The sequence below is a fragment of the Gopherus evgoodei genome, chromosome 3 (assembly GCF_007399415.2).
Source record: "Gopherus evgoodei ecotype Sinaloan lineage chromosome 3, rGopEvg1_v1.p, whole genome shotgun sequence".
Taxonomy (NCBI): Eukaryota; Metazoa; Chordata; order Testudines; family Testudinidae; genus Gopherus; species Gopherus evgoodei.
Window position 1 is genome coordinate 32789678 of NC_044324.1, and position 22970 is coordinate 32812647.

Below are 22970 nucleotides of genomic sequence, written 5' to 3' on the forward strand. Positions count from 1 at the left end.
TACAGTACATACGGGAACATACTGCCCCAAGAAGTTTATATGAACTTCCAGAAAAAAAGCGGGTTCATAAACTCTTAATACAGAAAATTACAGGACTAATATCCAATCTCGAAGTGATGCCATTTTTTTTAGGGGGCAAAATCTCACTGAAAAATCTGTCTGGAGTAATTTCTGTCAGTTTTTTTGTAAATTCTCTTTTTTTCCCCCCTCCCTCTCCATTCTCTAATACCACAAATAATGAAATTCCTCTATCACTCACCTCTTTTAAAACTGATTTAAAATAGGATCTCCCTGTTTTTGCAGCCCTAGGTTTTTTCAAAGACCCATAGCGGAGCTCATTCCTCTTACTCATTGTTTCTGCTTTCAGCTTTGGGGCATCCCCCTCCATCACAAACACCAATCTGATCTCCATTGAGGTTAAAGAAGAGATTCGAAAAAATAGATTCCTGCATTAACAAAGTAAACAAACAATTTCACTGAAAAATTTAGTTATAAATTAAGTCTCATGACAACTGATGTGTATATCCTAAATGGAAATTTCATGTTGGTCAGAACTTCATAATGAAACGTACACGGTTTCAAACCAAGGAACAAAAACAGCAAAAGAAACACCATAAGGACAATTAGATTATAGCCCTAACCCAATGCTCCTCCATCCACCCCAAAAGAGTCTATAGCTGCCATTTGGAAAACATCTACAAACACATCAGAAATATTTCAGACCATTCTGTATGGCAAGTCTTTGTACAGGTACGTAACTATAGAGAGAAAAGATATTCATTTTTCTGTGGACTTATTGCTCAGAAGAACTTTAATACCTTTTCATGAATTCTGTATTATAGGAATATATTCTTGTTCAGCCTTCCAAAACTGTCATGAAATTTACCAGCTCATGAACAAGATCTGCTCCCAGACCTACCTCCATACTGATGACAAAGGGAAATTGGAAGGAGGGAAACAGACATCCTGTTAAATCCAAGGTTAAAATGTTGAGAATACCTCAGATGCTATGGTGATCAGTGTGATATAAAACTCAGATACATTAGAAATAACATTATTTTTAACATACTGATTTATATATTTCTTGTGAGCAAAAAGAATGTTGCATCTTTCATAACCACAATTCTTCCTTCGACAGTAATACTGAGTTGACACAAAGACGATACATTTTTGCCATAATCCATTGAGCTGATATTCAAAAGCAGCAGAACAAATATTCAAATGTGTTAGATTGATTTAGAAAGACTACTACTTAAAAATATTTTAGATAATATACTACTACTGAGGAGAGATGAACTGACATTTCTGGAGGCTGAAACCCTGTTTATGTACAGAACAAATATAATACAATCACTTTCATGTAAGTTTCCCTAAAATGGCTTAGCAATGAACTTTTAATCCTGTCCCCATGAAAGCCTGTCTACAGTGGTGAAATAATTTTTTCTCCAGATCCATTCAGCTTTTGGTCACTCTGCTGAAAGTTCTTAAAAGGGTGCCAGTTAGGGTGATCTGTGTGATGTGGATATCTCCATTAGAAAACTGACTGATATTTCCACACCACTGTGATCAGAGTAATAACTTTCTGTTACTAATAACGTGATTAGTAACTTACAGATTTGAATCAGTGCCCCCATATTAGACAATTTTTTAATTAACTGCTGATTGGCTAAGGCTGCATTTTTTAAATTGGTCAGCTATCTTGGGTCCCTAATATGAGACATTTTAGATGCTATCAGAAAAAGGAGTGCACCCAGAATTTCAGTTGAAGACAGTTGGCGCTGTGGACTCTTACAATTTCAGAAAATCATCCACAAAGCCTCTTGAGCTGGGTCCTCAAAATCTAAGAGATCTAAAAGCCACTGGTCACTTTTAATAGTAAAATTCTAGTTGTCTATAGCTCCACATGTCCTCTTTTCAGTCCTGTTTGCACAAGTCAATACTTTGGAGTTACAGTCACTTTGATTAGTTTGTTCTTTGAACAAGCATCAGACACATCAACCAAATATGCACATACTCGGTCAAGGCACTTCATAATGGCTCATGCAGAATGATCGGCACACACTGAGTAAGTGGTTAAAACTATATGGTAATATGGACTACCATGGATTTTGGCATAACTCTGGGAGTAAAGCAACAAACGAGCAAACTATATCATACAGATTCAAACACTTACCGGTTACAGTTACCCACCCAAAATAAGAAGGAAAAAAAAGATACTGTACCTAAGATGAGGCTTGGTGACTACTCCAATCATCTTTTTAACAGTCTGTGCCTCACACACCCATAGACTTAAATCAACAGCAAGGGTTTTTCCCTTGAGACTGCTCAGATGAACATGTTCTTTCACAGGCTCCAGGATCTGCCATAGATTAGTCACTCCCATCGTCCTAAATTCTGCTTTGCCAATATGAGGGCATCAGCTGTAAAGACTGATTAAAACAAAAGTTCACAGCTCAGAATATGGAATGTGGCAATTTCTGGGGGGGAAGTAAGTGCTCTAAGTACTTCTAAAAATAAATGTTAATGACTAAGAGAATGATACAATCAAGCCATCCAAATATTTAGAGACTTAAGTTTATAGACCACTTGTTTAATGGATGAGCTTCTTGTAGGACAACTTGTATTATAAACAGGCTACAGTCCTGTCTGAACTGAATGGTGAAAGTGTCTAGTTTAAAAAATCACTTCCATCTACATCTTAAGTGCCTCTTTCTCACTTTCCATGATAACTGAACATCTACTGCCCCAATCCTTTCTCACAGAAAATTCAGATTTCTATGAATAAACATATTTCTGTTCAACTACAAGAAAAGAGCACGGATACATGCCATTGGGTCTTTCTATCCAAAAGTGAGGGTGAGACTTTGAAATTCATACTCCTTTATTTCTTCTTGAAGTTAACATCTGAGAATTGCTTTTATGGAAATAGTGCTTTTTGTCTGCAACCAGAAAGACACTGGGACAGATCAGCAGCTGGTGGAAGTGATCACAGCTCCACACTGGAGCTATGATCATTTATACCAGCTGAGGATCTACCCCAGTATATTAAGTGGGATACATTCCTTTTGACTCTCTCTCTGCTTATAACTCTAAATTTATAGAATCATAGAATGTCAGGGCTCCCTCATCCCTTCCTTTTATCAGATTTCCTTTTCTTCCTGTCTTCTCCTCCTCTTTCCCATCACTTTGCTCACTCCTCTCCCCTTCAGTCTTGACTGACCTTTCTTTCCAGTGCTGTTCTCACTTTCACCCCTTGCCACTCTTAAAATATCAGCCTTTTGCCTATACTGTGCTTGTTTGCTACTGTCCATTTCTTCACCTCAATGCCAATCTATTCATCTTGGGAGGAGAAGGAATACATTTTCCTTATGCTTATTTCTCTACATTTCAATATGAAATAAAAAAAATTATATTTAAGTCTAAAATCACTTTTGTTAATGGTTTATGAATGTCTATTTTACTTTTGAAATAAAGAAAATCTCTCACAGAAATGACACAGCAGTCAGGTTACACAGTCACATTAAGAAAAATGATTGCGCTTAGAGTTTTACACTACTCTTGGAGCAAATCGTGACCATGTAGGTAAAAATTGTATCAAATAGGAAGACAACCATGGAGAAGTTTGGATACAGATGAGGAATGCTGTCATCTAGTGGCCTCTTCAGCATGTGGCTTTCACAGAAAAGGGGTATCAGAGAAACAGTGTTAATGCAACGCTAACATATGAGTATAAAGCCCTGGGATTCAGCTAATTTATCAGTCATTTTTCTTGCTCTCATTGCATGAATTACAAGTTGTTCTAATTGATGGGCTTCTTACTACTGGTTTTCAGGGTTACATTCTCCCAGTAGATGGTCCATGCTTTGAAATTTGCAGCTCCTAAATCTGTATTAATTCACTCAAATAAGTGGCCTGATTTTCAGAAGTGCAGAGCATATACAGTTTCCTTTGAACTGAAGCAGGTTTCTGGGGAAATCACTCACAGCTCTGGGTGGTTAAGCACCTTTGTTCCCCTGCCCCAATCAGGTCACTTAATCAGACTCCTACCTTTAAGAATCCAAGCTTGGAAATATTATCCTGTTTGACCTTTGAAAGATTTCTGCTTTAGTTTATTACTGGATATTGATACTTTTTTGCTGTTGAGTAAAGGGTTTCTCTGCTGGCTTTTGAAGCCCAAAGGCCGCTGTTTCTTTTCAGAAACATAATGGTAAGGTGACCCGTTGCTTTGCAGTGGGAGTCAATATAATTTTTCAAACAAATACATCAAGAGAAAAAGCACATGCCTGATAAATTGTAGTATTGCATCTGCAAAGAAAACTATTCCCCTTAGCAACAATGTAGGTTTCCTTTCTCTAAGGACTTGAGAACTTCAGGAGACAAGCACTTCATTAAGCAAGCTTCCAAATCCTGGGAAATCCCAGAAATTAGTTAATTAGCTGATAAAAAGCTGATGACATATTAACCATTTTTGTGCCCTATGGACATTTGGAGAGCATCTAGTAATACAAGTCAAATACATTGGCTTGGCTATGCTTCTGAAGTTTTGTATACCAGAACAAGCATTGTTAAGAAATTAAGTGGTGCTACCTGAGTGCAAATCTGGAAAAAAAAAAAAAAAAAAAAAAAAAGTATGTGTTGGGCTACCTCTTGCACTGTAAGAAAACTGATGTTGTGAACAGCACAGGCAAGAGACTAGAAAAGGGAAGTTGACATTTTCCTCACTCTAGTTTCTGTGTTTACCCTGACACCCGGGGCTGGCCTGTGCCAGCCAACTGGAGGTGCAGAGCTGTTCCACTACTATGTAGACTTCAGGGCTTGGGATGGAACCCAAGCTCTGGGGTCCTCCCACCTTGCAAGATCCTAGCACCAAGACTCCAACCCAAGCCCAGAAGTCTACACAGCAATGAAAGAATCCTGCAGCCCAAGATCGAGTGGCCAGTACAGGGCAGTGGCGGGTGTCTAGTTGCTGTGTAGACAGAACCTCAGAGATGCTTGTTAGGATATAGATATTCAGGCCTGTCTGCAAAGGCCTATACTTTAAGAGTTTAGGTGCATTCTTATTACTTAACTAGTTATAGAGGTATAAAAGAAAGAATCAAAATCAGTGTCTGCCAGAGTAAGGGCCTTCTCTTACTGTGACAGTCTCAGGCCTGGTTCTAGGCTAAGGCCTTCTGCTAAGTACCAGAGGCAGCCATAAACTGGCAAGTGTATGGTCACCATCCTCACATTCCAAACTAATCACATTGAAATAAGGTGCTATTGGGCTGTTAGGAATACAATCCTGTCCTGATACTCCTATCACCTCCAGAGAAAGGGAAAAGCCTAGAAAATGTAAAAGGAAACTTAGTTTGATAGCATCCTGTTTGGCAAGAACTCATTTATCAATAGCTGGGATGTGAAATCCTCTTTCTGTGTTGTTCTATCACTTCCCTATTGTTTGTCTGTATAATCTCTTTCTGGTTCTGAGAGTGTTTCTGTCTGCTGTATAATTAATTTTGTTGGGTGTAAACCAATTAAGGTGGTAGGATATAATTGGTTAAATAACCATGTTACAGCATGTTAGGATTGGTTAGTTAAATTTCAGTAAAATGATTGGCTAAAGTATAGCTAAGCAGAACTCAAGATTTACTATAAACTCTGCAGTCAATCAGGAAGTAAAGGGGAAATGGGAACAGGGACTGAGGGTGGTAGAATTGGGATCATGTTTTGCTAGGGGGGGGGGAATGGGAACAGGGACACAGGCAAGGCCTTGTGGTGTCAGAGCTGCGAAGGGGAACACTAAGGAAGGAAACTGGAATCATGCTTGCTGGAAGTTCAGCCCAATAAACATCGAATTGTTTGCACCTTTGGACTTCGGGTATCGTTGCTCTCTGTTCATGCGAGAAGGACCAGGGAAGTGAGAGGGTGAAGGAATAAGCCCCGTAACAATGCTCATTTGCTAAGTAGCAGCCTCAACAGAATATATTTAGATAAATGATGCTTTAAAACTACATAGAAGTATTCTTTTTTGCCACAGTAATACTTTAATATTTCCAATGGTTACCTTTAAAATATAGAAAGCCTTGACTAGAACATTATGCAGGGTGGAAATTAACTTTCTTACCACCTAACTGGGACTTCCAGCTTTTTGGGAGGTGAATGAGACAACACTTTGCAAAAAGCCCTTTTGATGTTACCATTTGTTGCCTATAAATCAGTCTATGTTTCTTATATAGCTTCCTATAATCTGTGTGTTAATTGGTTTATTAGTACTATGATGACATAGCACATCTGTATTAATGCACAGGGAGGATAAATGCATCAAAAAGTATTTCTAATTCCATAAACATGCAAAGGTAGCTATATAGACAAAAATGTGGCTAAGGCAACTTACAAAATGAAAAATAAAATAAGTCAATGTTTCTCAACACCATAGTAAAATATTAATTTATAACTACGGAAGTGATTTCTTCCTTTCCGTGATTCAAACAAAGTATATTAGTTGTTGAAGTAGGTAGACATGCCATAATACATTTTGGAAGTTCTTTTATTTTTGTCATTTAAATGATTTAGGTGCGAATCCAGCTTGCAGAAAGTTGCACTGTCTAGAATGAGGCTCTTTGCAAAGACCCATCTGAACAGATTTTATTTCAGGGGCCTTAGTTATACCAAATCTCCATCCCACCTTCTATATTTTAGAGAAGGTAAAACCTTCACAGCGGGACCTTATTTTTCTTAAAGTCTGTAAATCGCCCTAAAACACTGTTGATGTTATTACAAAAACAACAACAAAATTTAGGGAGTTGATCTGGCTTCCACAAAGTGAACTGCAATACAGTCACTGACATTAAGTCCAGGATAAACCGGCCTTTAAATGTTTAGAGCTAGTAAGTCTATAAACAATGAACATTTTACATGATTACAATTAACTCAACAATTAACTCAACAAAAACAAAAGGAGTATTTAAAATGAGTAAATGAATTTAAAGTTGATGACTGTTAATGGTTTGCTTCAGACAAGTCATCTGACTATGCAAATTTATCCAAGAAATCTTGGCCAATGCACCTCAATTCTGCCCTGCCCTTCCCATACTAAGGGTATGGCTACACTTGAAATTTAGGAGCACTGCCACGGCAGCGCTTTGAAGTGTGAGTGTGGTTGGAGCGCCAGTGCTGGGAGAGAGCTCTCCCAGCGCTGCACGTAAACCACATCCCTTACAGGTGTAGCTTGCAGCGCTGGGAGCCACGCTCCCAGCGCTGCAGCACTGATTACACTGAGGCTTTACAGCGCTGTATCTTGCAGCGCTCAGGGGGGTGTTTTTTCACACCCCTGAGCGCAAAAGTTGCAGCGCTGTAAAGCGCCAGTGTAGCCAAGGGCCTGAGAGATCTCCCCACACAGGAGAGGTCTGCAATTACTTCTTCTAAACTACAATCCTCACCAGTATTTCAAGTCCTGAGATCACATCACAGAGCTTTGCTAACACACCTAAGCTCCCAAAGTGCATCACCCACTACTATTCCATTTGTGGGATACCCTCTTGTTTTCAATGGGACAAAAGAGAGGGAAAAAGTTTTATGAAATGAAACACATTCTATGCATTTTAGTCTTACTCTTCAAATATAAAAGGACGTTGCACAAGATTAAATACTTGCAATTCTTTTTGTAAGTAAGTAAAACAAGAATACAACCATTAAGTCCTCATGCTTCTAGCTGGTTAGGCTGCATGCAATGCTGCATCTGCCCTTAAAATCAGGGCAGGCTTTAGGCCAATTCCACCAATACCCCCGAATCGGGACCTGCGCCTACGAGGGCCCCGAGCCCAGTGAGAATCTCTTCCCTGGCTAGAGGCATCTTTTTAATTTTTACTCACCTGGCAGCGCTCCGGGTCTTTGGTGGCAGGTCCTTCAGTGCCGCCGAAGACCTGGAGCGAGTGAAGGACCCGACACCAAAGTCCCGCCGAAGACTCGGAGCACCGCCCAGTGAGTACAAGCCCCATGTGTTTTTTTTACATTTTTTTTTTTTTAAATAGTCATCCCTGCCAGGGCCCTGTTGAAACTGTTCGAATTGGGCCCCACACTTCCTAAAGCTGGCCCTGCTAAAATACCAATACTTTTACCAATCCATGTGTATTCTCAGCATTAGGGGACTTTGGAAGGGGGGAATGGAAGAGAACCACTAAAATCTTGAACCTATTATGGTCATAGGCATTGAGTTTCTCTTTTCCCCTGGGGTGCTCCACCTCCATTCTGCTTTGAGGGCCCCCCCTTCACCCCATTCCTTCAGGCTCTGCCCTTACTCCGCCTCTTCCTCATCTGCTCACTGCCCTCCCCAGAGCCCTGCCCCAGCCTACAATCAGCTGTTTTAGGGTGCCACCAAACAGCTGTGGCTGGTGGGTGCTGAGCACCCACTATTATTTTTTCTGTGGGGGCCCCAGTCCCAGAGCACCCACAGAGTCAGCACCTATGATTGTGGGTACTCGGACGGCCCACCCAGACCTAAAGGTCTATCCACTCACTCAGGCCACAACTAAATTCTTGGGGCAACAAATGAACAAACAAAAATGGAGGGAGGGTCAAAGGTTAAAAAGCAGGGAACTAGAACAGAAAATAGAGCAGGGAACACTCAACAATGCACACTGCTCCTGAAAAACATCCAGGGAGCCAGTGGACACTGCCCAAGGAACTTTGTTCAGAGGTATGAGACAAGGGACCAGAAATAAACCCCAGTCACCGAGACACACCCCCTTCCAGCTTCCTCCTCCTGGTGTGACGGATGTTCATCTTGACCAGTGCCAAGAGGCTGACAAAGAGATCTTGTGACTTTGTGGGGATATGGAGGTAAATGAGGTGTGGGGAAAAGTACACCCAGAGCCTCAGTAGGAGGTTTATCAGGTTGCAGTCCCTCAAGACCACTGGAGTAATGTATCCCAAACTGGGAAAGGAGTTGTGGCTCCAGGGGCAGGGGTAAGAGGCCCAAGGCTGGGGCTGCAGCTGGGCTGCAGTGGGGGCAGGCAACCAAGCCTGCAGTAGGGTGTGGAGCCAAGGATGGGGCCGGGGCCAGGTGCAGAGCTAGCAGCGGGGCTGGTGGTGCTCCTGCCAACCTCCCACCTCCCACAGTGGGGGCTGGTCTGGGCCCTGCTGCACCCCCCAAATATTCCTTTGCACCCCCTATGGGGGAGCATCCCACAGATTGGGGGACCTCTGCTTTATGCAGATGTGCACCACAGTCTCCCTTTTACTACAGAAAGGACAAGTGTTAGGGAATTCTGTGAACTGCACTAGGAGCACAGGCGCACGTATCTGGCTCCATGGAGGAGCTGTCAACTAATATCCCTGGTGGGCCACCACTTAACCCCTGCAACTCACTCCTTATACTAGGTCCTTAGCAGACTACAGGCTGTGCTACATCCAGGTTTCCTATACTGGTTTCTCGGGTGCAACAGCAGCAGGATGGGGAAATGGAAAACTGCAGTGTGGATAGGGGAGAAGGGAGACAAAGAAAGAGCCAGGGCTCGAATTCAGGTCCCTACAGTGGGAAGCAGATAACAGCCTTGATAGGGTCTGAATACACAAACGCATCCCCAGGACGCCAAGCAGGAGCAACTGGGATACAACGCGGGGCTGGATAGTTTAGCGAGCCCGGGATGTGACATGGATGGCAGGAGAGTGAGTGTCAGAGGGCGGGGAGAATCCCGGGCGGACTAGTGGCAGGGGACCCAGAGAGAAGGGAGCAGCCCAGGCAGAGTGGGGGGCTGGAATGCAACCTGGGAGGGGATGACAGGAGGGAACAGCCCAGGCGGGGTGGAGGTTGGGAACCGAACTCGGGGGGGGGGGGCGGAAGAGGAGGAACAGCCCAGGCCGGGTGGAGGTTGGGAAGAGAACTCGGGGGGGGGGGGGGGAGAAGGGGAAGAGGAGGAACAGCCCAGGCGGGGTGGAGGTTGGGAACGGAACTCGCGGGGGGAGGGAAGAGGAGGAACAGCCCAGGCGGGGTGGAGGTTGGGAACGGAACTCGGGGGCTGGGGGGGGGTCACAGGAGGGAACAGCCCAGGCGTGGTAGAGATTAGGACCCGAACAGGAGGTTTACAGGAGGGACCAACCCAAGCGAGGTGGGATCCGAACCAGTATACAGGGAGTCCCGCCACGGCGTCCTACTGCATCTCTCAGTGTCGGCCTCGGCGTCGGATTCGTATTTGGCGCGGGGGAGCCTCCCCCCTTTCCTCCCGGAAGCGGCTACGCCTCCGCAAGATGGCGGGGCGCGCAACCGCTCGCGCCGCGCGTCCCCACGCAGGGGCGGGGCCCCGGGGCGCGTGCTTTCCGTTTCCGGCCGGTGCTTGCCGCGAGTCGAACGGCCGGAAACGGAAAACACGGAAAGTCGGTGCTTGCAGCAGGTTTAAAATCTCAACGGCTCCTAACGATACCGGCTGTTCGTTCTCCTTTGCACCTCCCCGCGAGGTAAGAGGCGCGGCGCGGCGGGGGAGTCTCTTCTCCTCGCCGCGTGCGCGGGCCGAGCGGGCGCTCAGGCACAGCAATTAGCGCCGGCAAATCGCCCTACTCTCATGGAAGGGGGAGGAGGTCGCCTGAGTCTTCCCCTCCCCCGGGCAGCGCGTTAGGGTGGTGTCCCTGGTGGCCAGGCTGCAAAGTCCCATGTCCCCGGCGGTGGCCGTGGGAAACCCAAGGTCACGTTAACGTGGCTCTTGCCAGTTCATCAGAAACTGTTGCGTTGGCTTGTATCACAGGTGCCAGGAAACTAGATCCTGGTTTTCGTGAGCCCTGGGGGCCAAGGACCCCACTGCACTCGGCGCTGGCCAAACACAACAAGGCAGCTCCTGCCCCAAAGAGCTGACTAGGCAAAACAGGCAGACTCCCTGCTTCCAAGGCTAGAAGTGACCACTGTGATCGTAACACATGATTGCCTGCAACTAATGCCTGTTTCAGGTAGAGCTCATCTTTAGCAAAACATCCAATCTTGAGTTCAGAGCTGTCAATGATAGAGACAGCAAAGAGTCCTGTGGCACCTTATAGACTAACCGACGTATTGGAGCATGAGCTTTTGTGGGTGAATACCCACTTCGTCAGATGCATGTGCCATGACCTTTGTACATTGTTCCAATGGTTAATTACTGTCACTATTAAACATTTTTGCTCTATTTCCAGCTTAAATTTTTCTGGCTTCAATTTCCACCCATTGGATTGTGCTCTTTTTCTGTGCTAGACTGAAGAGCCCATTATTGAAAAATTCCAGTGTAAGCAGCACAGAGTCCTGTGGCACCTTATAGACTAACAAATGTATTGGAGTGTGAGCTTCCATGGGCGAATACCCACTCCATCGGATGCATGTAGTGGAAATTTCCAGAGGCATCTTGTAGGGACCCCTAGCGCTCCCAGCCTCCCCTGCAGCTGTCCAACAGCTTCCCATTTTGTCATGGATATTTTTAGTATTTTCCATGAATTTGTCTTTATTGCCCATGATCTGTCTGTGACGTTTACTAAAAATATCCATGACAAAATCGTGGCCTTAATTATCATTTATGCATTGTACACCACGACACCAGTTTAACTATGAATTCCTTTATTAATTACAAAGGCCAAATAATATTTATACAGTTGCTCTAAACATGACTAAAAAGTCAAAATAATAAGTAATTTACTACCAAATAGTAATAGAAAACATTTATAAACATTTGATCAAGATATTTACAAACAGGCTAAACTGGGAGTGCTTGGACCATATTGGTCAGATTCATCTTGGTCAGGCAGGTATTAGCAATGAACCCTTACTTTTAAATACCTTTTAACAAACAAATGATGTTATTACCAATTATCTACTTCATCTAAAAACAATTTGAGACAATTCACCTTTATTTCCAGTCTTCCCAAGGCCTTTCCTCCCTATCTCTTCGGTCCTTCTTGCTGATCAACAGTTTTTCCCTTGCATCTGAGTTCTCCTAGACCCTAATTTTTGAAATAACAGTGGTATGTGTTTTTCTTTACAACACATATTTCTTTAACCAGACTTGTTAACTTTAATTCTCTAATATTCTACACAACATCTAAAACCTGTATCAGGTTCATTTCAGAAATCTATGAAAGGGGGACTTTGTCTCAGCAATGACAAAGAAAGCCCAGCTTACTGATAGCAGGTGAGGTGATTTTACCATTTTGTGCCTTTATCTGTTGTCTTATCTCTCTCCAGTCAAACAGGAAATAGGATGGAACAGATGTAATCCTGGTGAAAGGCCTCCTTGATACTGTTTTTTTGTCCTTAGGCTGTGTGTAACTATGACTTTCAGCATAGCCTCTGTGTCTTTAATGGTCAGATGGACAGAGCCACTTGAATGCACTTGGGATTTCTCTTTCTTGAGCCTCATGTGCTGAGTAACTTCACTTGCTCTGTTAACTTTGGATATGTTAAATTCTTTAAGACTGGTAATTTTGTATTTTTTTTTTAAATCTAAAACTACTCATTGTCTGCCAGATAGTACTTTATCCTGTAGTGGTAAGTACTAAGTGTTCCTTAAAACCTGTTGACTTCAGTGTTCAGGGCTTCTAAGCACCTTGTACAAGGTGTTTAGCACCTTGTAGAATTGTGCCTTTGCTGCATATACATGAAAGGTATTTTTCAAATAAATCCTGTGGCATACAAAGTTGAGATCTTGAGTAGAAGAACTTAACCGGTTAGAAATCTTTTAACATTGGAGAATTATTTTGAAACTGTTGACATTTCTGGATCCTGCAAGGACTTCTGCACAGGCTTAGTTTTACTTACTGGGCAGACCCACTGAAGTTAGGGGGAATGCTTAGATATGCACAATTAAATATGTGCATGAGTGTGTGCATGATTGAAGCTTTATTGTTCCTTCTTGATGCAGAAGTGTCCTCCTCCCATGCTTTGTGTAGAGCTAACCATACTTTGTACTGGAATTTATTTATTTCTAGAGTACCAATGTGTACTTGGTTAGTGTCATAACCAAACCTCTTAAGTTGAATAGGAGCTATCCATTTACAGTCCAATTTTCATCATTACCATAAATGTACCAGCACTGATGCCTCTTTGTTGGGTTTGCTCAGCTTTAGGTTTAAAAAAAATTTTTTATTGTCTGATTTAATTTTCACTTTGTTTTATTGGGACTTGTCAGTATTGCTTCAAAAGAGGGCTGATTCTGTCTGCTCTTTGTGATCATTCATATTTTTACGTCGATATAGACCTGTGTGTTACAATCTGTGATATTTTTCATTTAGCTAACTGGAACTTCCAATTTACTGTACTTTTTTCAGTACTTATGGGTAAGAGAAAAGAGGAAAGCTTTTCAAACCCTGGACTCCACAAAAGGCCAAGACAAGAATATGCAGATGAATCTAATGATGAGCTTGATGAAGAAGAACTTTCAGAGTTGCAGTCTGACAGTAATTCCAGTTCGCAGTCGGTAAGATGTGTGTCTTGTTAGAAATGACAGTTTTTAAAAAGAAGAAATAAGCAAACTGGTATAAATATAGTATTGTTTGAGGCAGTTTAATTGTAAAGCAGTGTGTCTTGCATGTAGGCTGCAGAAGGAACAATGCGAAAATAAAGCTACCAGTGATGTTTCTAGCATATCTTCTTCAATTGTCCTCTACTCCATTTGAGGAAACATCTTTCTTCTGGAATAATTTTTTAGGGTGCTGTCAACCATAATGATCTGTTCTTTGGATTCAGATGCAAGTGTTACACAATTTCTTGAAGCATTCTGTTTTGATCCTTTTGTAAATTCCACAGCCTGTTGCAGTCTCCAGTTGTTCTTTGGAATAGATAGTAAAGAATACTATTTTTAAATGTAACTTTAATAATTTGTGCAATACATATTCATGGCAACTAAGCATTGTTTAAAATTAAAATAATAATTTACATTGGCAACCAGAGTCAGTTGCATTATATAAAATGACTACTTTTGAGGGCAAAAAACAGGCAACCAAGTTAAGGAAATAAAATGTTTGGTTAGTCATCCAAAAACTAACCAAATAAGTTGTGATTTTATGTTGCACAAAAATGGGAGTTTGTGGGAAGTATTTAAAAGATAAATGAGTGACCCGGAAGGAGCAGGTGGAGCCATTGTAGCTTGTTAAACATATCCCAAATACTTCATGACACCGTCAAAATAGAATCATATTTTTGAAATTATATTTTTTGCGTAAGTGCTAATTTAAAATAAAATGCGGGTGAATGCCATCCTTACTGCTCTCTAGAGTAGCTGAGTTATAATGAGAGAAAGCATTTTTTCTTAAAATTTTAAGAAGAAATGTTCTTCAAATGCAGCATTGTCTGATGTAAGAACTCAAGTTACAGGTGGCCTTTATATATGCTTAAAACTGTTACTTATAACAAAATATATATGAACATTTTGCCACTGGATTATCCCTTCTGCTTCTAAATTCAGCTCCTTCTTCCAACTTTGAAAGTTGTTTAAAAAGAGTAAAGATTATTTAAAAAAAATATATCTATATGTTGTATGAAGAATAATATACCACATGGAAGTTAAATAATAAAAGCATGCTGTGTAAGACGTTCATGACTTGCTAACTTAAAGGGGAAAAACTAAGGCTATGTATACACCGAATACCTCTTGTGTAGCTACACGCCACAGTTCAAAGCTGACTGCATCCACACTGCTGTGTGTAGTTATACGTGTCCCCAGAAGTGGGGAGCTGCTGGAGCCTTTCCCCACTGCCTCCCTGCTGTGAGAACCTTTCCCTGCTGTGGGAAAGGCTCTTAACAGCAGGATACTACACTGCTAAATATGGCGGTGTACATAGGCAGGCACTGTGTGGGCAAGTAGAGAATCCTGTAGGATACATATTCAGGTACATACCCACAGGGTTCAGGAAGTGTCTTTATTCACCGACACAGTGACTCATCATCTACACTGCTATTTATAGCCATGCTAGAGAAAGGAGTATGCAGTGTAGATGTACCCTAAAACTATCTTTGATAAGTGAAGCATTTTGATAGCTATTTGCATTTAATACTACATTATGACTGAATTACATCACCAGCTATACATGTTCATATTGTTGTGTAATTTGTATACATCATGTAAAGCCTTTACATCTGTTTGTTGTCCTGTTTTGGCTACAAAAGTATCTGTGATTTTTGTTACCGTTGCCATTTTATCATCATGCTCTCATTTTAATTTCTCATTCTAGGTGACTCACTTTCATTTTTTTTCATTAATTTTATGTGTTTGATTTATGTCATTTTCATGATATTTCTGTAGACGTCGGGGGAAGTGGGGATAATTGAAAGCATCCAATTGAAGAACTTCATGTGCCATTCAATGTTGGGGCCCTTTCAGTTTGGATCCAATGTAAACTTTGTGGTTGGAAACAATGGAAGTAAGTATTAATTTTCTCATTTCTCTCTCAGGAGCATTTTTGGGGGACTTATCCAAAATCTAAACCAAATATGTTCCTAAATATTTAGAGCCAAAGTTCATTAAAAAGTCTTTTTAACTACAGAAAAGGAAAAGAATTATTTATACAAACATCTGCTTTTTCATTAATGTTTGTCTCAGTGCTAAACAAGATAGAGAGAGGTTTCTGTATGTCGTTATTTTAATTTAGTTATACAGAACAACATTGATTGATTGTGACCTTTTATGTGGTATTATCGAAACAACTTAAACTTAAATCAACATTCTTTGTTGTATATGTATTTCTTAACTTTCAGCCCAATTTCACTACAATGTAGTGTTAAGTACTAATTTAAAATGTTAGTCTTCTGCTTGTTTTTCTTGATGTCATGTTGTTTAAAAAACAAGGGAAAGATTGAGCATTAACAAAGGGTATAGCACCATCCCGTTTGTATTTGTTCAGTAATACTTGTTATCATTTTCAATTCAATAAATGTTGTCAAAGCACAAGAAAAAGACAGAATCCTCCTGTATCTGTCAGAGATTACTTCATTCTGCCAAGGATCAGGCTTCATAACCTGTTCGGAGTTTTGTCATCCATTCTGGATCTGCTGCACGGTTCTGTGTACTGTGATTATCTCTGCATTTGCACTTCTTTCACCCAGGATTAAGCTGCTGCTTGTTTTCCTCACCTTTTCATAGAAAGCCTTACTTTTTGTGGTAATTTGTGGAAATGTCTTTTCTTCTGTTGAAATGTCCAACATACGAGCGTCTCTCCTCTCTGGGTTTGAACCGTCATTTGTCTCCCAGTTATCCACTTCTAGTGTTTAGTCTCTGGTTCGTCTATATTGGTTAAATATCTATCCTAACTTGCACTCTATACTGGGGTGAGTAGTCTGTTGGTGTGATAATTGGGTACCAGGAAGACATTTCATTTTAATTTGGGGTGGTTGTGTGAGTTTAGGTGCTGATCTAGTGTCATGAGGTTTCTTGGGGTTGTTTGCTCCATTGGTTGTCAGGTTAGTGGTGTTGCAGTAGGGAGCAATGTATAGGTATGAATAGTATTGTCGTTGTCTTAACAGCATTTGAGAAGAAGGGTACATAATAAACTCTACATGGCTAGGGTAGTTAAATATACAATCATATTAATAACTAGGGCTGTCAAATGATTTAAAAAATGAATAGTGATTGCCTGATTAAAAAAACCATGATTAATTGCAGTTTTAATTGCACTATTAATAGAATACCATTTATTTAAATATTTGTGGATGTTTTTTACATATTCAAACATAGTGATTTCAGTTACAACACAATAACAAGTGCACAGTGCTCACTTGTAATTTTCTATTACAAATATTTGCTCTGTAAAAAAGATAAAATAAATAGTATTTTTCGATTCACCTCATAGAAATCTGTAGTGCAATGTCTGTATCATGAAAGTGCAGTTTACAAATCTAGATTTTTTTGTTACTGCACTCAGAAACAAAACCGTGTAAAACTTTAGCGCCTACAAGTCTATTGAGTCCTACTGCATGTTCAGCCAATCTCTAAGACAAACAAGCTGGTTTACAATTGTGAGAGATAACGCTGCCTGGCTCTTATTTACAAAGTTATCTGACAGTGAGAACAGGGATTAGCATGGCACTGTTGTAGCCAGTGTTGCAAGGTATTTATATGCTAGGTATGCTAAACATTTGTTTGTCCCTTCGACTACCATTCCAGAGGACATGCTTCCATTTCTTTAACTTAGCACTAGGTTTGGCAGAATGATTTTTTAAAAAATAATATATAATTTTGATGGATAATATTATTTTTAAGTATTTTTAATTTTTATCTATTTAAAATTTTCACAGTTGCACAAAACTGAGTTTTAATCATTTTTTCAGTTTTTATTGACTTCAATTTTCAGTTGAAGGATACTGCGGGATAAGACAATGGAGAGGAGATCAGACAGGGAGATATTAAGTTAAAAAAGTTAAAGTTTTATAACCATGAAAATACAAATTGTCAACATTGTATATCAAAATATAGTAACTCTGTAACCTTAGATCAAATTCTAAGTTCTCAAGCAGCATTTTTTTTGCTTTGCCCATCTGTAAATTTTGATTATTGTCGATGGAAGTATGTTTTCATCTATTCAGATGCATATAGTAAAATTGACATTTATCGATATTTACCTATAAAAATCTAATTCTTCCAAGCGTCCTTAGCCCATAATTACCCCTCAAAATGTTCTCAGCTGTTTAAATACGTCCTAGAAACCTCAAGGAGCTGACTGAGAAGATAGCTAAGCCATTAGTGTTTATCTTTGAAAAGTCATGGAAGACTGGAAAGATTGCAGAGGACTAGAAAATGGCAGATATAGTGCACATCTATAAAAAGGGAAATAAGGACAAAACGGGATACGAGGGGAAGCAGTAGATGTGGTATATCTTGATTTTAGTAAGGCTTTTGATGCTATCTCGCATGACCTTCTCATAAACAAAGAAAATGCAGCCTAGATGGAGGTGGGTGCATAACTAGTTGGAAAATTGTTTCCAGAGGGTAATCATTAGTGGTTCACAGTCATGCTGGAAGGGCATACCGATTAGGGTCCTGTAGGGATCAGTTCTGGTTCTGTTCAATATCTTCATCAATGATTTAGATCAGGGGTAGGCAACCTATGGCATGGGTGCCGAAGGTGGCATGCGAGCTGATTTTCATTGGCACTTACACTGCCTGGGTCCGGGCCATCAACCTAGGGAGCTCTGCATTTTGATTTAATTTTAAATGAAACTTCTTAAACATTTTAAAAACCTTTATTTACTTTACATACAACAGTAGTTTAGTTCTATATTATAGACTTATAGAAAGAGACCTTCTAAAAACGTTAAAATGTATTACTGGCACGTGAAACCTTAAATCAGAGTGAATAAATGAATATTCGGCACACCACTTCTGAAAGGTTGCCGACCCCTGATTTAGATAATGCCATAGAGAGTACACTTATAAAGTTTGCAGATGATACCAAGCTGGGAGGAGTTGCAAGTGCTTTGAAGGATAGGATTATAATTGAAAATGATCTGGACAAACTGGAGAAATGATCTGAAGTAAATAGGATGAAATTCAATAAGGACAAATGCAAAGTACTCCACTTAGGAAGGAACAATCATTTGCAACCTACAAAATGGGGAATGATGGCCTAGGAAGAAATACTTGGGTGTCATAGTGGACCACAAGCTAAATATGAGTCAACAGTGTAACACTCTCTTCCAAAAAAAGTAAACATAATTTTGGGATGCAATAGCAGGAGTGTTGTAAACAAGGCACGAGAAGTAATTATTCTGCTCTCTTCCATGTTGATTAGGCCTCAACTGGAGTACTGTGTCCAGTTCTGGGTGCCACATTTCAGGAAACGTGGACAAATCGGAGAAAGTCCAGAGAAGAGCACACAAATGATTAAAAATCTGGAAAACATGACGTGAGGAAAGATTTAAAAAACTGGGTTTGTTTAGTTTGGAGAAGAGAAGACTTGGAAGGACAGAACAGTTTTCAAGCACATAAAAGGTTGTTACAAGGTGGAGGGAGAAAAATTATTCTTCTTAACCTCTGAGGGCAGAACAAGAAGCAATGGTCTTAAATTGCAGCCATGGTGGTTTAGGTTAGAATTAGGAAGTTTTTTCCTAACTGTCAGGGTAATTAAGCACTGGACTAAATTGCCTAGGGAGGTTGTGAAATCTCCATAACTGGAGATTTTTAAGGTCAGATTAGATAAACACTGGTCAGAGATGGTCTAGAATGATAATCCTTAGTCCTGCCATGAGTGCAGGGGACTGGACTAGATGACCTCTCAAGGTCCCTTCCAACTGATAGACTCACTACTTTCAGAACAGATCCAAAATATATAAAAGTTGAGAGAACTTTATCTGGTGCATGATTTGTCTTAATTCTTTTTCTCTGAAAATTATTTTGTGATTAGAGGTAAAAAGTCAGTATGAACTGAACTCTTGCACATTCAAGCTCTTGAAAATAATTTGTTAAACGCATTGTTACCTTCTTCTAGGGGCTAAAATGCCTGATTTTTTTCTTTTGTCTGGGTTTTTTCAAATCAGGTTTTTAGTAAGATTATCTGTCCTTCATTCACAATTTAAAAGATGGGTGTTAGGTAAAACGAATAAATTTAAATTTTTCTTGTGCATTTCACCTCCTTGGACAGTCAACAAATAGAAAAATAACTAGTTGCCTCGGCTTGCTTTTCTAGTCACTTTTGCTCTCTGTGTGTTCTGTCCTAGTGTAGCACTGCAATGTTAAGATTGCAGACACTGCAGAAACTTTTTATTTTCATACCTAAAATAGTGATCTTTGAATTCTTTTTGTTCTGTAAAACATTTTAGTATGGCTTTGGAAAAACAAAATGTACAAACACCACTACTCAGATTTGGACATGAACTACTTGACATGTCGGGAGACAAAATTAGGGATATTCTTTTCACCTCAGTGTGAATACATTGAACTTTAGAAAGCTTTTTGTGGAATAAGAACTGGAAAAGCGGTAATATATCTCTTCCTGATATAACACGAATTCGAATATAATCGGTAAAACATTGCTCCAAGGGGGCGGGGCTGCGCACTCCGGCAGATCAAAGCAAGTTGATATAACGCAGTTTCACCTATAACACGGTAAGATTTTTTGGCTCCCAAGGACAGCGTTATATCAGGGTAGAGGTGTATTTTGCCAACATTGAAACGGTTGGTGTGTGCTTCTATCATATCTTTTACAATAGATATTCTTAAAGTCTATTTTCAGTTTTATTAGTCTGACTTAGATGTGTGTAGGTTGGACTAAAATTATGTACACTATAATTGAATTGTATAAATAGAAGACAGTACTGTTTTTTATAAAGATTGCTTGTTTGCTTTTTCAGGTGGGAAGAGTGCTGTATTAACTGCTCTTATTGTTGGTCTTGGGGGAAAAGCTACCACAACTAACAGAGGATCCTCTTTGAAAGTATTTGTGAAAGATGGAGAGACGTAAGCGAAACTGTGTATTAATGTGTTTGAGGTGGGCTGTTAGTTTGATGTTAAAGTTAGTTTGGTCCATTGAGATACAAAGTCCTTAGTTTTCCCTTTTGCTTTATTGTGCCTTTTATAGAATGTCAGGATGAGAAACAGTGTTAAAAATATATAAATGTGTGGTTTTAAAATAATAAAAATTAGTAGGTTGGACTTCAGTGTGATATCTGAAACTACTAAATTTTTAAAATTAATTTGTAATTTAGTCACCGTCTTTAACTGCTATATAAATAGAAATTTCATTTCCTCTCAGTAGCCAATTCTAAGATAACTTAAATATTTTAAAGAATGCCCATAAGTACTGAACTTTCTTTAAACTCTTTCCTTTACTTTGAGCAGCCTATCTATTCCCTTCTGCAGTGGCAACTTTATTTTCTTCTGGAATGGGTTGTCCGATACCCAGAGCTGATGGTTAATGTTCCTCTCAGCCCTCAGAGTAGAAATTCAGTTATCTATTATTTGATTTATTACTATATAACTGAGTTGGGGAGATACAAAAGAAGGTCTTTTGCTCTCATATCAGAGCATCTAGAATTGTTGCAGCACTGCCAATCTGCATCCTACCCTTTCAGATAGATTTAAACTTTCTGTTAATATACTACTTAAAGCCTTTTTTAACGTTATGTTTTACATGGAGCTATAGTTGAGTGCTCATAAAAGTAAAGGTCTAGTATGATGGTTAGATCCAGACATAGAGCTCAGACAGCTTTGGCCATGCATCTCAGTTTGATCTATAGAACTTTCTGCCTTGGAACTCAAACTCTCCTGTGCAAACATAGTACCACGGTAGTTCTGTGTTGACCTACAGTTAGTATGAAACAGATCCTACTAACTTTCGGTTGTGGCCTAAAAAGGAATTGAAAATCTATTGGTGGAAAGTCTATTTCTTTATCTTGAATGATTCAAACTCAGATATTTTAAGTTGCTGTTTGTTTTAGTTCTGCAGATGTTTCGATAACATTAAGAAACAGAGGTAAAGATGCATTTAAACCAGAAGTATATGGCAGTTCTATTATTGTGACTCAACACATTAGCATGGATGGAAGTCGTAGTTATAAGCTGAAAAGCAAAACAGGTTTGACAATACTTTGTTTTATTTTTGATCTTAAAGCATTGGAAAAAATATTTTCATTACTGTCTTTTGTATGTTCGTGAAGGATTAGGTATTTCCTGTGAGCAAATGAAAATTCAAAAGGTAATGACAGAGTTAGCTAGTTTTTCGCTACTGATTCTGAGAGAGAGAGAGTGAGAGATGCTTGAACAATAAAATAAATAACAAAAAATATAACTTCCATTATTTTAAAAAGTAAAGCTTAATATCTTTCTAGTAGCATATTTTCATTTCTATATTCTGATTTTAACAGTACTGTGAAATTATTAGCCATATGTCATAAACAGATAGCTAAGGGTTAATGTCTCTTACACCTGGAAAAAAAGTACCTGAAACACCTGACCAGAGGACCAATCAGGAAACCAGATTTTTTCAGATCTGGGTGGAGGGAAGTTTGTGTGTGAGTCCTTTGTTCTTGGGTCTTCTGCCTGTATGCTCTCTCGGCTATGAGAAGTGATTTCTGTTTCCTGCTTTCTAATCTTCTGTTTCCAAGTTGTGAGTACAATATAGTAAGACAGTAAGGTTTCCATTGTTTTTCTTTTTGTATTTACATGTCTATAGGTGCTGGAGTGCTTTGAATTGTATTCTTTTTGAATAAGGCTGTTGATTCATATTTCTTTTAAGCAAATGACCCTGTATGTGTCACCTTAATACAGAGAGACCATTTTTATGTATTTTCCTTTCTTTTTATATAAAGCTTTCTTTTTAAGACCTGTTGGAGTTTTTCTTTAGTGGGGAACTCCAGGGAATTGAGTCTGTACTCACCAGGGAATTGGTGGGAGGAAGAAGTCGGGGAAATCTGTTTGTGTTAGATTTACTAGCCTGACTTTGCATTCCCTCTGGGTGAGGGGGGAAGAGAGATTAGCTCTTGGTAATTTTGTTCTCCAGGATTGGGAACGGGGAGGGTGGAGTCCCTCTGTTTAGATTCACGGAGCTTGCTTCTGTGTCTCTCTCCAGGCACACCTGGAGGGGGGAAGGGAAAAGGTTTATTTCCCTTTGTTGTGAGACTCAAGGGAGTTGGGTCTTGGGGTCCCCAGGGAAGGTATGGGGGGACCAGAGTGCCCCAAAACACACTAATTTTTTGGGTGGTGGCAGCTTTACCAGGTTCAAGCTGGTAACTAAGCTTGGAGGTTTTTCATGCTAAACCCCATATTTTGGACGCTAAGGTCCAAATCTGGGACTAGGTTTATGACACCATATTCTTACATTAGTTAAGAAATACTAAGTAGGACGTGTCACATTCTGACTAGTGAGAAGTTGTTTCACCACCTGCCTTGCAACCTTGGGTGCCTCACAATATTTTGCTGCTGTCTCTCCCAATCTGAGCCCCCTCACAAACAGCCAGTCAGCATGCAGGTCACATCTTGAGTGTCTGTATACTGCAGCTTGCCAGCAGTACTCCAGTCACACTCTGGCTTCTACCAGCCTTGATTGCCACTTACAGG

The 22970-nt window shown here is 40.1% G+C and overlaps 2 protein-coding genes across 10 annotated transcripts in view; one reads left to right on the forward strand and one right to left on the reverse strand.

Moving 5' to 3' along the window:
* The window catches only part of GEN1 (GEN1 Holliday junction 5' flap endonuclease), a 43054-nt gene extending 32813 nt beyond the window's left edge, over positions 1 to 10241 (reverse strand). For 5 of the 8 annotated variants that reach the window (XR_003999479.1, XR_003999478.1, XR_003999481.1 and 2 more), the window contains exons 1-3: positions 10077 to 10241; positions 2223 to 2429; positions 260 to 446 (exon numbers count right to left, since the gene is read on the reverse strand). Coding sequence is in view for 3 of the 8 variants with exons in the window: in XM_030555378.1 (XP_030411238.1) it covers positions 260 to 446; positions 2223 to 2383 (348 nt within the window). In the remaining 5 variants the exon portion in view is untranslated. Of the gene's footprint in view, positions 1 to 259; positions 447 to 2222; positions 2430 to 10076 lie in introns of those variants that run through there. The other 3 variants (XM_030555380.1, XM_030555379.1, XM_030555381.1) reach the window with 3 other exon arrangements.
* A 50-nt stretch (positions 10242 to 10291) lies between these two features.
* Positions 10292 to 22970, forward strand: part of SMC6 (structural maintenance of chromosomes 6) — a 99579-nt gene continuing 86900 nt past the window's right edge. Inside the window, exons 1-5 of one of the 2 annotated variants that reach the window (XM_030555383.1) lie at positions 10292 to 10431; positions 13255 to 13403; positions 15228 to 15345; positions 20267 to 20372; positions 21353 to 21489. In XM_030555383.1, the coding sequence (XP_030411243.1) occupies positions 13260 to 13403; positions 15228 to 15345; positions 20267 to 20372; positions 21353 to 21489 (505 nt within the window). In that variant the 5' untranslated portion in view covers positions 10292 to 10431; positions 13255 to 13259. Of the gene's footprint in view, positions 10432 to 13254; positions 13404 to 15227; positions 15346 to 20266; positions 20373 to 21352; positions 21490 to 22970 lie in introns of those variants that run through there. The other variant, XM_030555384.1, reaches the window with a different exon arrangement.